The following is a 14,790-nucleotide window of genomic DNA, read 5'->3' as shown; positions in this document are numbered from 1 at the left end:
TGCCCTCTGAAAAATCAGCCCCCCTTTTTAGGTGTCTTTAACTGGACATCTAGAAATAGCTGGTTACCTCTGAAATTCTTGGGTTCTTTTGGGCTGGGTGGTGATTATCAACGTGGAGGCCAAATTCTAAATACAATTTTTCTATTTGTAGTTACTGATAAGAGATCAGTTTTCTTCCATAGGGTAATGACCTTAAAGACAGATTTTGACACTTTGTTTAAGGCATTGCTTCCAAACTGAAGAGAACTGCTGAATTTCATAACTGATAGTATTACATCTAGGTTGAATAATAATAGACTTTTTTGGGATGTCGGATGCATTTTTTTTCCCCTTTTCTTCTTGTTACAAAGTTCAGTCATTCCTTTTCCCAAATGCAGCATACTGGGCACATCTACACAAGGTGTTTACTGCAGAGCTGCCTAATTGGGTCCACGGTAAAGTCTTGGTGTCTACATATGTTGCCCCATTAGGCCACAGGAAACTAATTAACTCTGCTGTAGGTTAAACAAGTACTAATTCTTGGCAGCGTTCTTTAGTGCACAGCATTGCATGTGTAGATGCTGACAGGACTGGCTGTGTTACAAGGGTACTTCAGTGTGGGGGATACCTGTGTGCTCCAGCCACCCCCTCTGCAGAACATTGAGCCAGGGCTCTACAACCTAGCTTAATGTGCTGCGCCCCCAGGTGCACGTGTATATGTGGTGCCCAGGAGCAGTAAACTCTGGCAAGATAAGTGCCAGAGCTTATTGTGTTCCATTAATTTCACATGTAAATGCGCCCACTGTCTCGTATACCTAAAGGCCTGGTGGATGCCAGAGGGTAATGATCAAGGTTTAGATTGCTTTAGGTCTACCCACTTTCGGTGCTGTCCCTCTAAAGCAGTGGTCTCCAAAGTGGGGTGCGTGCACAGGGCGTGCGCAAGACAATCCATTGGGGTGTGGGAAGAAAATATTAGAACTTCTGTTGCAGTTTACATGTGTCCAGGTAATACATATATTGGGGGTGTGTGCTCAAACATTTTTTACTGATAGGGGTGCACGATCAAAAAAAGTTTGGAGACCACTGCTCTAAAGCATCTACTCTTGCCACTGTTGGAGACGGGAAACTGGGCTACGTGGACTGTTGGTCTGACCCAGTGTGGTATTTGTTATCTTCTTATGTTCTTTACAGGGGGAGACTAATGCAGAAAAAATCAGCTGAAATCTCTGTAATATTGAGTTACAATGACTACAGTGCCTGTTGGCTATGGAAACCATGGCAGCATGTTACATGGGTGGGAAAGACATGAGTGGACAATGTGGCCAAACTTCTGCAGATTCCACATCTTCTGCATGATCCTGGCAATATTAGCTGTTGTGGTGCTGATTCACAACGTTCATCAGTTAGAGGTAAGTCAGTGAGAGAAAAGGTGCTTATGCTTGTGGGTTGTATTAGTTTGTATACAGTTACTGTTTCATGCTGTGGGTGCACATACTCTTCAGTAATTCTGTTCTATGAGTAGTCTGCATGGAAGTGACAAGCTCTGCTTGCACATGGCTACCCTGTAACTTTTTAAATAACTGATGTCACTTAATTCAATATACAGCTCTAACTGAACTACTTGTATGCGTCACTAAGGCATGCAGGGCAGAGATGGTGGTTTCTCTGTCAGCTCTTTCTGATTATTTTTTATCACTTTGCCACAGAGCTCTGCATTGTCATTGCTTCTGTTTTGACTATTTGTGTGGTGTATCTTTCTCACAGATCTGCTGCTTGTTCCTCATGCATCGTATGTTTTCAGATCAAATTCTCTGGATTTCCAAAGCTCTTTTGTTAATTCAGTGTTGTCCATCTGTTTTGTGGATCGTGTCCAAAAAGGTGCTAAAATCACATGGTTGGTGTATGTCTGGGTTTGCTTTGTTTTCAAATGCAGTTCCTAAAGGAAAGAGTAGTAGGATGGGGGCGTGGTCCACTTTGCAATTCACATCTTGCCTTCGCTCATCCTGAAAGGTTTCATACGAGGTCGAACGGTCACAAACTCCTGCAAGACCGTTTCAGGCTGGACATAAGGAAGAATTTCTTTACTGTCCGAGCCCCCAGGGTCTGGAACAGTCTGCCAGCGGAGGTGGTTCATGCACCTACATTGAACACCTTCAAGACTAAATTGGATGCTTATCTTGCTGGGATCCTATGACCCCAGCTGACTTCCTGCCCTTTGGGCAGGGGGCTGGACTCGATGATCTCCTGAGGTCCCTTCCAGCCCTAATGTCTGTGAAATCTATGAAATCTGTAGTATTTGTCAGCTACATCCAGGAGTTCAGTCCATCTTCTGTCCTCTGTTGCTATAGGCAGCTATCAAGGTACATTAATTGTGGTAAGTTGATCTGCTACCACACAGGTGTGCATAAAAATGCTTGGTACTGGCAGTTCTTGGACTTAAGGGACACAGTTCATTCCTGAAAACCATATTTTAAGTCAAAACAACTCAGAACCAATTTCCCCATAGGAAACTATGTTATAAATAGGGGATTGGTTCCTGAACCAAGGCCTGATGCCCTATTTTCACCAAAAATAACCCAGACCTTTGTACTTTATCAATTATAAATGAGTAATATAGCTACATTAATGTCTTTATATTGTAAATAGCAATCATATTGATTTGGAAGGACTTCTTTGAGGTGACTTTTGCTGGACTTTTTGAAGGGCTCTTGGTTGGACTTTTTGAAGGGTTCTTGGCTGGAGTCTTCTCAGGAGTCTTGCCTGCAGGTTTTTCTGGAGTCTTGTCTGCTTTCTTAAAGAAAATGTCCAAGGAAGTTTGGACAGATGTTCTCCAGGGAGATGGGCGGTGCAGCAGACTTGTTCGCTGGCATGGCATTGCGTTGGATCAAGCATCATATAGTCAAAACTGAGGTCAGAAAGCTGAAACAGGGTGTCAATTTATAAATGTAAGTGTGAAACATTGTAACTCAAAAAGCTGTAAATCAACAAGTTGCTGTATTAATGTTTCAGTAAATAAAACTGAAGTTCCAAAGAAAGATGATCTTTTGTTAGCTTGATTATAGTTGGAAATACTTCAGTGTGTATCCCGCCATAGTAAAAATGTAGCATTCTTCAGGTAACATTAACTGAACAGCATCCTGTAACTATTGAATTTTTATTTTGTTTTTATTTTAGAGGGTATATGTTTATTTGGCTCTGTATGGGGAAATTTGGCGTGTTGTGCACATTTTCCTCCCTTCCCTTGTCTCTCCCCCAACAAATCCCTAAATGTTGGAGTATTTTTTATTACGTCTATGAAAATCAAACAAACAGTAGTAAAATATTTTTACAAATATGTTAACTTTGCAAGTGAAAATATGTGAATCAGGATTGTCTTTGAGCAAAGATGTTTTCAAATTCTCAAGCTTCTCAGATTTTTGTCTCCCATTATTCTATGCTGTTCACAACCAGAGCTAGTCTTCACTAGGTGGGCACCCTCTTCACAGATATTTTGACAGCTGCATTTGAAAATCCAGAACAAGCTTTTCCTCTTGAACTCATACAGATACCATTGTGCTGTATTAAGGTTCACTGCATTTAGCGTGCAGTGGTATACTTACCAAGGGTTCCTACAGGTTGACACCACTTTGGGTGATTGTATTAAAGGCAGATCTAATGCTTGTTTGGGAAATAAGCTAACAGATACTACCTTTAATTTAGAGATCCCTAAATTATTTTTTGAATGTACCTTTTAGAACACTGTATAAGAGTGAGTAGGATGTAAAAGATCTCACTTTCTCCATGTCTCCCCGTCCCCTTATGCTATTATGTACCAAATGAGAAGTTGGCATCATCACTGACTTTACCCCTACTCTTCCCAAGATAGATTTCATGCCTGACTCAGTCAGCCTCCACACTGTGTTGTTCAGGGTTGTGTTGTGGTATCTGAATTAGCTATCAGCAAGCCAACAGAGTTCCATGCAGGCTAATCACACTGTTTCTAAACTAAGTTTCAAGCTCCTGAGGCTATGATGCCTGTGGTCTCTGAGTTAGTCTATTTATAGCAAGTGCAGGTACCTTTACACAATACTGTACTGCAAACATGCCCTAACTCTAACCACCTTGTGGTGTTGTATTCTTGAGTCCTGATGAAAACTCTTTTTGTTCCTTCTTGCTGTGTCTTAATTTTTGTTTGCAGTAGTCTGCAGAGTACCAGGTTGCTGCTTCAGACTTGCAGTGCTTACATAAGCATTTGCATGCATGCTATAGCAAATTATACTTGGAACAGGAGATGCTTCAGTTTGCTTTTGAAAACATCCTTTGGTACGTGACTTTTTGCAGAAATCCTGTTCTTATCTATCTTAAGAAATCACAGATTCACAGAAGTTTAGGGCTGGAAGGGACCTTGTGAGATCATCAAGCCCAAAACTGTGAAGAAGTTTTTCTGTATATCCCCTTCTTTCATAATGTTTTCCTGCTACATATTGCACCCTTCGGTGACCAGTTCTGCTCATCATCACTTGAATCTGATGTACCGTACCATGTATTGTGGCTGTCTGAATCAAGTTAGGGACTCTGTTAAAGTTCTTCATGGAGCCTGTCTTCCTGGGTGCTATATAAATTACTTATAATCCTGGTTGAAAAAGCTATCATAAATGGATATTTGAAGTGAGAGTGTTGTCAGAAGAACTTTCTTTTGGGGATGATGATATGGGGAGTAAGACAGCTGAAACTGAGCAAGAGAACCACGTTAATAGCATTTCTTTGCTTCATAACTAGATTTCATAGACATTAGGGCTGGAAGGGACCTCGGAAGATTGAGTCCAGCCCCCCACCCAAAGGGCAGGAAGTCAGCTGGGGTCATAGGATCCCAGCAAGATAAGCATCCAGTTTTCTCTTGAAGGTGTTCAATGTAGGTGCTTGAACCACCTCCGATGGCAGGCTATTCCAGACCTTGGGGGCTCGGACAGTAAAGAAATTCTTCCTTATGTCCAGCCTGAAACCGGTCTTGCAGGAGTTTATAACCGTTCAACCTCATCATCCCTTGGGGCGCTTTGGTGAACAAATGTTCCCCCAGATCCTGGTGGTCACCCCTGATAAACTTATAGGTGGCCATCAGGTCACCCCTGAGCCTGCGCTTTTGAAGAGCCCCATAGCTATCAGTCTTTCGTCATAAGGTTTGTTTTCCTCACCTCTGATCACGTGCGTGGCTCTTCTCCTGGACTCAAGCTTCTCCACATCCTTTTTGAATTGTGGTGCCCAAAACTGGATGCAGTACTCCAGCTGCGGCCTCACCAAGGCCAAGTACAAGGGGAGAATGACGTCCCGGGATTTGCTTGAAAAGCATCTATGGATGCAAACCAGCATTTTGTTTGTTTTACTAGCCACAGCATCGCATTGCAGGCTCATGTTCATCTTGTGGTCAGTGATGACCCCCAAGTCTCTTTCTTCTGTAGTGCTAGCCAGCGTAGCACTGGTGAGCCTATAAGGATGCTGCAGGTTTTCCTTCCCAAGGTGGAGAACCTTGCATTTTTCAGTGTTAAACACCATCGGGTTCTCATCCACCCATTTTCTGAGCCTGTCAAGGTCAGTCTGGATCACGTTCCTATCATCAGGTGTGGATGCTTTGCCCTGAAGTTTGGTGTCATCAGTGAACTTGGCCAGTCTGCTTCTGACTCCAGTTTCCACATCATTACTGAAGATGTTGAACAATGTGTGTCCAAGGACAGAGCCTTGGGGAACCCCACTGGTCACAGGGCACCATGACGATTGACTTCCGTCAATTACTACCCTCTGGGTCCGACCACAGAGCCAGTTTCCCAGCCAGCAGATCGTGGTGGACCCAAGGCCACAACTGGCCATTTTTACCAAGAGGTGATCATGGGATATCAGATTGATGGCTGTTTTGAAGTCAAGATATATGACATCAATCTCTTTTTTACCTACTGCAATTTTAAATGCTCAAGGTGGTTAATGGGTATCCTTCTTTGGAGTCTTGGTGGTTAGGGATTTCTAGGGCAGCAATTTTATGGAGACAGGAAGAAAAGAAAACGCACCCTTTCATGTTATGAGTGTGGCAAGTTCAGGTTATCTGCCTGTGACTGGGGGGAAAAAATTATCTTGGGAAGCTGATTGGGCTGTTGAGTCTCACTGAGGTTCTTCCAAGAGAAGTATGCAACCACCTTGGAGGCTTTGGCAGTAATAACTTAAGCAATGTGAAATAAAGCACCCAGGAAATTTGAGTTCTAGAGGCTTTTCGTGGTTTCTGGTAAACCAGTTCTGACATGCTTTAACCGTGTGCAGAACTCCCAACTCTGAATTACAAGGAACTGTCATGGCGAGACTGACTGATGGCTGTAGGTGTGTCTGCAGGAAAATTGACCAGGACCTCCATTAGAATTACTGGCAGCCAGGAGGATTTTTATTCCTCTGTATAGAGAGTGCTTTTGTGTTGCAACTGTTTCTTGTTTCTTTAGGCTTTCTGAGTAGTCTCATAACCACCTTGACATATGAGCAAGAGTATAGGCAGGAATAAAGGCCCCCTGTGGTAGGGAAGTTAGGATGACATGGCAACAGTCTGCAAACTTAAGGAATTCTGCTGTTAGTTCAGCAGCTCAAAGCTGTATCTCCAACAAATCCATATTTATCAGAAAAACATGAACTGGGTGTATTTTTAGAGACGGGTATAATCAGAATCCTCGCTGTCCCTCAGGAACTATTGTAACATTTGAGTTAAATTGCACCAGGATGTGAAAATGGTTTTAAAAGAAAGGGATTTGTGTTGAAGGGGTAGTGCCTGAATACCTTTGGCAACCAGGTTCTTTTGCTTTGTTTTCGCCTGTTACTTGATGTCGTCTAGAAGGGAATAATCGTCCAGTAGAACTGAATATATACGATATAAAGAAACTATTTATTTATTTCAGCTAACTGCATAATAGGTAATTCAGATGTTGTTTACAGCACAGTTAAACAGAATGACTGAAAATATTCCTGAAGCAAGTATAATGATGCTGTAAAAAGTCCAGTAACATCTTAAAGTCCTAAAAAATCAAGCAAGTCATCAGTTGCCAAGCATCCAGGACAGTCAGCTTGCATCAGGATACTTTTATACAAGGTGATAGCTTATTAGGTTTGTCTTTGATAGGGGTGCACTAATAAAGGTTTTTCTTAACCAGCCATATCAGCCGATTATTAATTTGATAGCCGATATGCAGCCTGGTACCTTGGAGAGCAACATCCAGTGAGGCGTGGTGGGTGTGGTGTCCCCAGCCCCACTCCCTCCCTCACCATGAGGGCCTCAATTTCCCCCTGCCCCTTCTCTCCCCCACAACCCATCCCCTCCCACAGATGTATCGGCTGGAAGCTGTTCTCCAGGGTGCTGGGCTACGTTCCTGGCCCCACACATGCTGCAGCTGCACATGTGCACATGGCATTTATAGGTGACATTATCAGCTATACCAGCCAAAAAAAAAGCCAATTGCTGAGAATGTCAATTTTCTTTTTATTGTTGCTGATCTGACATGCACCGATATGTCAGTGCACTTCTAGTCTTTGACATTTAGGATAAGTAAGCACCTGCTCTGCTGAGGTGCTGTGCAGACTGAAGTGACCTTGTCCCTGTCTAACCAGAGAGCAAATAAGCATAAAGTAGAATATGTGAATGTAAATAAGATGACTGACCTTTTAGTGTCTGATATACACAGTTCCGTATACTATGTTCAGTTGATATGGCTGGTTAATAACTGGCCATTGGTATCAGCCAAAAAAAAATCGTTCTTCTCTGTTTAATGGGAATGCAGTACTTTTAGAGCAGGACCTTGGGTTCTGATCTCTCCACCTTTGCTCAAAATTGATGTCTGTCATCTGGATCATTTCCAGTGCTGTTGCAGCTATACTGCAGATGTGGTAAGTCACGCTAAGAATTATAGCTGAATCAGGGTAATGGGCACTAGAGGAGCACTGAAGGTCCATCTCTTCCAAAGCATTTGGCATTTAGAAGTTCTTTTCTGTTTATCAGCCTTTTTTTTTTTTTTCCCCCACTGAGGATAAGCTTTCAGTACAGGTTACCCACTTTTATTTCAGACTCCTCAGTTATCCTTACATACAACCCATATGTTTGGGCTTGTATATATGGTGACCCTGGTCTATCCTGCCTGTCTGAGAGTGTGAATTGGAGCCTGCAGTTTGCTTTAAGGCTGTCTCTGGTCTACCAGCTTGGCAGTGATCATACAGCTGAAGTCTGTGTATCTGAGTTGTTGGGCTTTCCATATTCCCTCAAAATGCTCCATTCTTAGGTATAGAGCTCCACAGTTCTCTGGGTCTGTATTTTTCCAGTCTTGCTATCTGCTTACTTGCTGTTTGTATTTTCCATGCACTTGAAATGACTTGTTGGTTGATACAGGAAAACAGTGTGGGCTGATGAGTGTGGTACTTAGCAGAGCCCTGGATTTCAGGGGATACACCCAAAATAGGCACTGGTATGGAAATCTCTGAAACAAGCAGGCAGCGGCAGTGATCAATTAAAAATCTGTCCAGTGCAAAAAGTGCATTAAAATCTAGAGAGTGCTTGCCTGAAGGAAAAGGAAAAAAAAGAACTCCCTGTCTACCTGCCTTACTGCAAGGAGTTTGAGTGGGTTCCTGCTAGTCCCCTAGTGCAGTCCATGGTGCTGCATGAAAGGCTTCTGTGTAGGGGGTGATAGCATTTTTAGATTAGGGCTGGAAGCAGGCACTAGAGAAATATGAAAAACACGGGTGCGGAAATAGACCCCAGTCTAGATCACAGTGCTGGAGCAGCCCCAGAGCAGGCCATATAGTCTCATTGTATTAGGATAATGGGAGGTCATCCTTCCTGGCAGGTATATGACAAAGTAAACGCTGCACCCTCCCTGAATGCCATTTCAGTCCCCTTCCCTTGCTTAATCTGCTGCTCTGGTTTCTGCTCCCTACCCAATCTGCCACTTTTCTGTGCTTCTTCCCCAGTCTGTCATGTGCCACACAAACAGGTTGCACATGTGCTGCAGGTTGGCTACCCTTGGATTGGCTGATGTTTTAAGGCTGTATTCTGAGTAGGGTTATCTGTATATGGATGGACCTGGGAAACATCCTGGAGAAAACTAGCAGGTGTTCTCTCTCCCAGTCAAGCATAAACATCCTTTAACACCTTTCCTGCCCTGCAATAATACTGATAGTATACTTGTAATGGATTCCTCATCCAGTTGTCCTAATTGCTCAATTTTTTTTACTCCTAATTAAATCTGAAATTGATATATTAGGTCCTTGTAAATAAAAACATAGTTGAGTAGACATGAGTACTAAGATGCATCCTTTCCATGAAGAGAGATTCTATGCTCTTTTCATGCTTTGGCAAGACCCTTCATCTTTGAACTGAAATTGTCCTTGTAAGGAAAGGTTCCTGTATTTGCTGTCATTGGCAGTCCCTCGATTCAAGGATGATGCATCTCTACTACAGCTTATTTATGGATCTTGAGATGAGTTAAGAGTCCAATCCTTGAGCCACAGATCTGTCTGTAGAAGTTGCAGGACTTGTTGCAGGGGAGTGTAGGCTGTACTTTTTTCTTGTCCTTTTCCTTCCTCCTCTCTCTTTCTTCTTTGCTTCAAGGGCAAGACACTTTCCCTCAAAATGGGCTGCCTCTTGGTTGAGGTTGCAGTGCCACTGGAATCAGGTGACTGCCAGCTTCTCCCAACTCTTGATTCCAGCATCCATTTCCTGAAGGTATGCCTTCTGTGTGTCTTTGTAGCATTTCCTCTGGCCATCATGAGATCTCAGGCCATTACTAAGCTGGGAGCACTTGCTTTGGGAGTCCAGTCAGGCATCCACAACGTCTGGTTCAGCAAAGTTGGTGCTTGAGGATCAGCTGTTCATTGCTGGTAACTAGTTTCAGTAAGGATGCTGGTGTTTGTGTGGTGATCTTCCTATTTGTGGAGGATTTTCCAGAGGCATCATTGGTGATACCTCTCCAGGCTCTTGAGATGATGATGGTAGGTCACCTACATTTTGCATCTTTAGAGGAGGGTGGGGATGATGATTGCATTGCAGATCTGGTTCTTGGTGTCTTTCCAGAGATCACAAAGAATAAATTAATAAAGACATGCCGAAACAATTTCCCAAAGGAGGTACTTGCACACTTGAGCCTGCATTGGATCTCCTTATCAATGTTCACTCTCTGAGGGAGGTGGCAGTCGAGGTAGGGAAGTGTTCAATTAACTCCAAGGTCTTTCCCTCGGTGGTAATTTGGGGACAAGCGGTCACATTCAGAGAGGCCTGAAGTCCAGTAGACTTCTCCTAAAAGATCCAGCACAGTCTGAAGGTTTCCCTCAGTGAGTACAAGGACGGCACAGTCATAAGTATATTGAAGGTCAAGGATGGTTGTTTTGAGTACTTTGGTCTTGGAAAAAAAATGATCCAAATTGAACACCAAATGGACGGAGGGGTCTTCATTGTCAATTGTGAGAGGAAGGCTGTCCTTAATGAGAACCAGGATGACTGTCAAAAAATGGAGAATAGAGTTAGAATGATAACACATCCTTGCTTGACCCCATTTGGATGACAAAAAGATCTGTCTCTCATCCACTACATAGAACTGTTGCAGTCTTCTGGTCACAGAGAAGCCTCATGACCTTGATGTACTTCTCAGGACATCCAAATCTGGCCACTACCATCCACAAGGCTTCATGATTGATAGAATGAAAGGCCTCGGTAACATCAGTGAAGGCCATATACAGGTCCTAATGTTGTTTCCAACACTTTCCTTGGATGTGGTGGGTAACAAAGATCATAACAGTTGTCCCACAGGATAATCTTAAACTACACTGAGATTCTGGCAAGTTTTCCTCAGCAAGAGTTAAAAGGATGGTTCAGGAAGATGCAGGCAAGAATTTTTCCTGCTGTGGAAAGGAAGGCAATACCTCAATATTTCCCACACAAACTTATGTCCTTCCTTGATGATAATCATGATGTAAGCATTCCTTAGGTCCCCAGGGATCTCTTCATTGTTTCAAATTCAGAGAATAAATTCATGGAGTCTCAGTACCAGTTTCTTGCCACCAGCCTTGTAGATTTCAGCAGGTATGCCATCCAGTCCAATAGCCTTGTTGTTCTGTTTTCTTGATGGTATGCCACACCTTCTTCTAGGACAGGAGCATTGGTGAGGGATCCCCTTTCAGGTGTTGGGGGGATGGATTCAGTGGTGGTTTCTACCACAGTTTGCTCCTAGTTGAGGAGTACCTAAAAGTGCTCTTTCTCTCTAGCTTGGATAAATTCATTGTCTTTGAGGTGTGTTGAGCCATCCTGTGATTGCAGGAAAGTAGGACCGTGGGAAGTTGGGCCATAAACGGCTTCTATTGCCTGGAAAAAGCTATGCATGTCATATTTGTCAGCATAGAACTGGATTTCCTTGGCTTTATCTTGCCACCACTTTTTTTTGAATTCCCAGATCCTCCTTTGAGCTTTGACTTTAAGAAACCGATACACTTCCTTTCGCTGCTGAGATGAGGTGCTGTCTTGCCAAGCAGAGTGAGATTCCAGTCATGGAGGGCTTGGGTCTCGGCATTGCTCTCATCAAACCACTCTAGGTGTCAATGTGTGATATAGCCAATACATTTAACACAGGCTGTATGGACGGTGGTTTTAAACCCCTTCCAGAGTTCCTCAATGTTGCTTTCATCTATGGATGGAGCAGAAAGCTTTTTATGGAGACACTATTGGAGATCCTTACAGACCTTTGGGTCTTGAAGAGATTAGGTGTTGAGAGTTTTCTGCATTGCTTTTCTCTGTTTTTTGGTGTTCTAGAGCAAGCCAGATGTTAATAATGGGTCTGACAAGACGGTGATCTGTCAGCAGTCATCAGTTCCTCATATGGCACATTTCCTAAATTCACTCCCTTCAATTAACATTGAAGGGAGTCAATACGAGTGACTGGAAAAAGAAGACTCAGATGACCTGCCCAGTGACTTAGGGCTTGGGTCAGACCAGCACTTGGAGTCCCTGAAAGAGGGGGAAGGAGGAGCCAGGTTGTCTTTTCTTCTACAATTTACAATTTTTTCTTATGTCTGAGGCTCCTCTGGTCATTTCTGTCATAAGGAGCTTGCAGCTTAAATGAAAAGTGTGAAGATTGAGGGAATCTAATTTTTATAAACATACACGTCTTGATTTTCTTATTTGTATTGTAATTTATTAGTTAGGGCTGAAGGGGTTAGCATTTGTTCTGGGCTACAGAAGGGAGGCATGGTAGAGCATGTCTGGGTTGGTTAAAAATCAGCCTTCAAGAATGGAGCACCTTGAGGAAATATGAAAATCTCAATAACTGAGTCGCTAGAGAGTGTGGAACAAAAAGACCAGATATCTAGAGACTAACCCTTCCCACCCTCCCCCAAGCTTTCATGAGTCCAGTATGGGTGAACAAAGAAACGAGATAGATTTTGGAACAACTTTGGTATGTTGGGCTAGGCACTTCTGCTATAGGGGCTGTGTGGCTTTTGCCATGCTAAACAAAAGACTTTGGGAAAGGCTGCGTGTGCCCCTGCAGTTGCATTCTACCGCATTAGCTCCCTACAAAGGAACATCCCCAGGAAAAATCACAGTAATTTGGACTTCCTAAGGACAAATATGCTGTAATCCAAGGGCCCAGTCTTGCTGAAAGATCTTTGGGGTGCACTACCTCTAGGGATAGCTAAAGGAGAAACCGGAAAAAGTCCCGGGTCTTAAGGAAAACCTTGTAAATCTGTGACACAAAGGCAGAACAAAACACTGGGAGACCCAAAGGAAGGTTTTGTCTTAGCTAGTCTACTTTGGTGATGGATGTGTTGTGGGGGAGATTTTTGTTTTGCTTAAGCTATTTTGATTGCTGGAAGTTGTTTCAGTGCTTTGCAAAACCTGGAAGGTCCTAAAGTATCAGCCCAGCATTAAAAATGGCAGCTTTGTCTTCCTGACTGAGTTGATTGGAATATTCTCTATGTAATTATAGCTACTGCCTGTTTAACTGCTTGTGTATTCTTCTCTTCTGTGTGTGGCTTATTTAAGGAGAAAAATGGTTATTTTTACATTTTATAATGCCTCAGATATCCCTGCAGTTGAAGCACCAAATGCTTAATAATAAAGACTGTGTGCGCCACAGTAAAAATGTGTACAGCTAGATATTTGCAAAAGTTCTGTCTGTTGCAGCCATCCAGTAAACCATAGGAACTGCATATGTTACGCAGGCAAGATCAGGAAAAGGATTTTGAAGCCTCTGTTGAAAAAATTCTGTCTATAAATAGAGCTCCTCTAAATTTAAGAGGAAGGGATAGTCTTATGTTCAAAGCATTTGAGATCAAGACAGAGCTAGAATTTCTTGCATTTTATTCCCTACTCTGCCAGAGACTTTCTGGGTGACCCTTTAGGATGCCCTTCATTTATGGTCCTACATTTGGACATGGTTAATGAATTAACTACTTCACAGGGACATGAGGCGTAATTTGTTAATATTTGTGAACTCCTGGTGGAAGGTACTGGTGTGGAAAAAATGTAAGCTTTACTATAATGGTAAGGGTTCTTGTCTCTGTTCTCTCCTGTCAGTTTACAGAAGAGAATTGAATATGAAATGTGCACAGTTGGCCTTGATACTAAGCATGGTAAGGGCACCTACACATGTGCTCAATTCCTGCTCTGTGTGCTAGTTAATTTATGTCGTAGCAGACTCTGTTAATCTCAGCATCATGTATACTCTGCATCCTCACACTTCAAAATGGTGGCAGAGGCACTTTAATTAAAGCTTGTCAAATGGGCTTTAGTTAAAGTGCCCCTGCTACCATTTTGAAGGACAGGCCACTGAATACACAAGATGCTGCAGGTGCTTTAATTAGAGTGGCTTCCGAAAGCCGCTCTAATTAAAGTGCCCCCTCCCTCCCTCTTCCCCTCCCAAACCCCGAAGCACGTGTAAAGATGCCCTAAGCGGATAACATCTGCTTATATGGATTGACAGTATGAGACTCTGCAAACCTTCTCTAACTACATCAAAAACAAATGTTAATAGAATGAGCTTGAAACCTCTAAACAACCTGCTACATGTTTTGATTTGTAGTAAACAATAAATAATCTTGTAGCTGTTCAGTCTAAGCTTGCAGACAGGTAAGGCTCAAAGTCAATGCAATGGTACTGTGAGAATGTCTCATTAAATCATTTCTAACACTTGACAAAATGGATGAGTTTGATTTGAGATCCTATAGCTTCTCCTACACTGCTGGAAAATACACTAAATTACTGAGTCCGCCAGTAGAGGAGGCAAATAGAAAACCTAGGTCTGTTTTAATAAAAATATAACCCTATTTATATTTCTTTATTGAACACTATAGATTTTAGGTGCAGTTTTTAATATATAGCAGTAGTTTTTGTAAGGCCGTAAAACTTTGATGTCAGACCTCAGTGAGGAATTAACAGCAATAACTACAGAGAATGAGCAAATTACATGAATGATGAGTTGTATGGATTTCTAAGGTTCTGTCATCTGCAGAAAAATTTCACCATAACCACACTTGTTTTAACATGAGTTTTAATTGAGGCAAAATCCTGAGGCTTGGGGTCTGTATTATCAAAGATGCAGAAATTGGGAACCCACCATTATAGGAGGTGCAGCAGTATGTTGTGCCTGCCACCCTTCCAGGTTGGATTCCTCCTCTGCTCCTGCAGCTCACGGTAGCTGAGGACCTGATCCTGCCGGAACTGGACCGCCCAGCCTGTCTTCTTACAGTTAATGGTGCCTGCTGTGTCCTGCCAGCTCTAGAGTCCAAGGGCCTGATCCTGACCATTGCCACCCTTTTCAAAATCCTAGATCTGCT

General features: G+C 42.8%; 1 protein-coding gene across 5 annotated transcripts in view; it reads left to right on the top strand.

The window, feature by feature from the left end:
• NXPE3 (neurexophilin and PC-esterase domain family member 3) overlaps positions 1 to 14,790 on the top strand; it is a 36,918-nt gene that overhangs the window by 3,522 nt on the left and 18,606 nt on the right. For all 5 annotated transcript variants that reach the window (XR_016443627.1, XM_090058360.1, XM_090058330.1 and 2 more), the window contains exon 5: positions 1,171 to 1,388. Coding sequence is in view for 4 of the 5 variants with exons in the window: in XM_090058360.1 (XP_089914486.1) it covers positions 1,224 to 1,388 (165 nt within the window). In the remaining variant the exon portion in view is untranslated. The remainder of the gene's footprint in view (positions 1 to 1,170; positions 1,389 to 14,790) is intronic.

This window comes from Crocodylus siamensis, chromosome 1, assembly GCF_052110815.1.
Source record: "Crocodylus siamensis isolate JL-2025a chromosome 1, ASM5211081v1, whole genome shotgun sequence".
Lineage (NCBI taxonomy): Eukaryota > Metazoa > Chordata > Crocodylia > Crocodylidae > Crocodylus > Crocodylus siamensis.
This window is presented reverse-complemented; position numbering and strand designations above follow the sequence as displayed.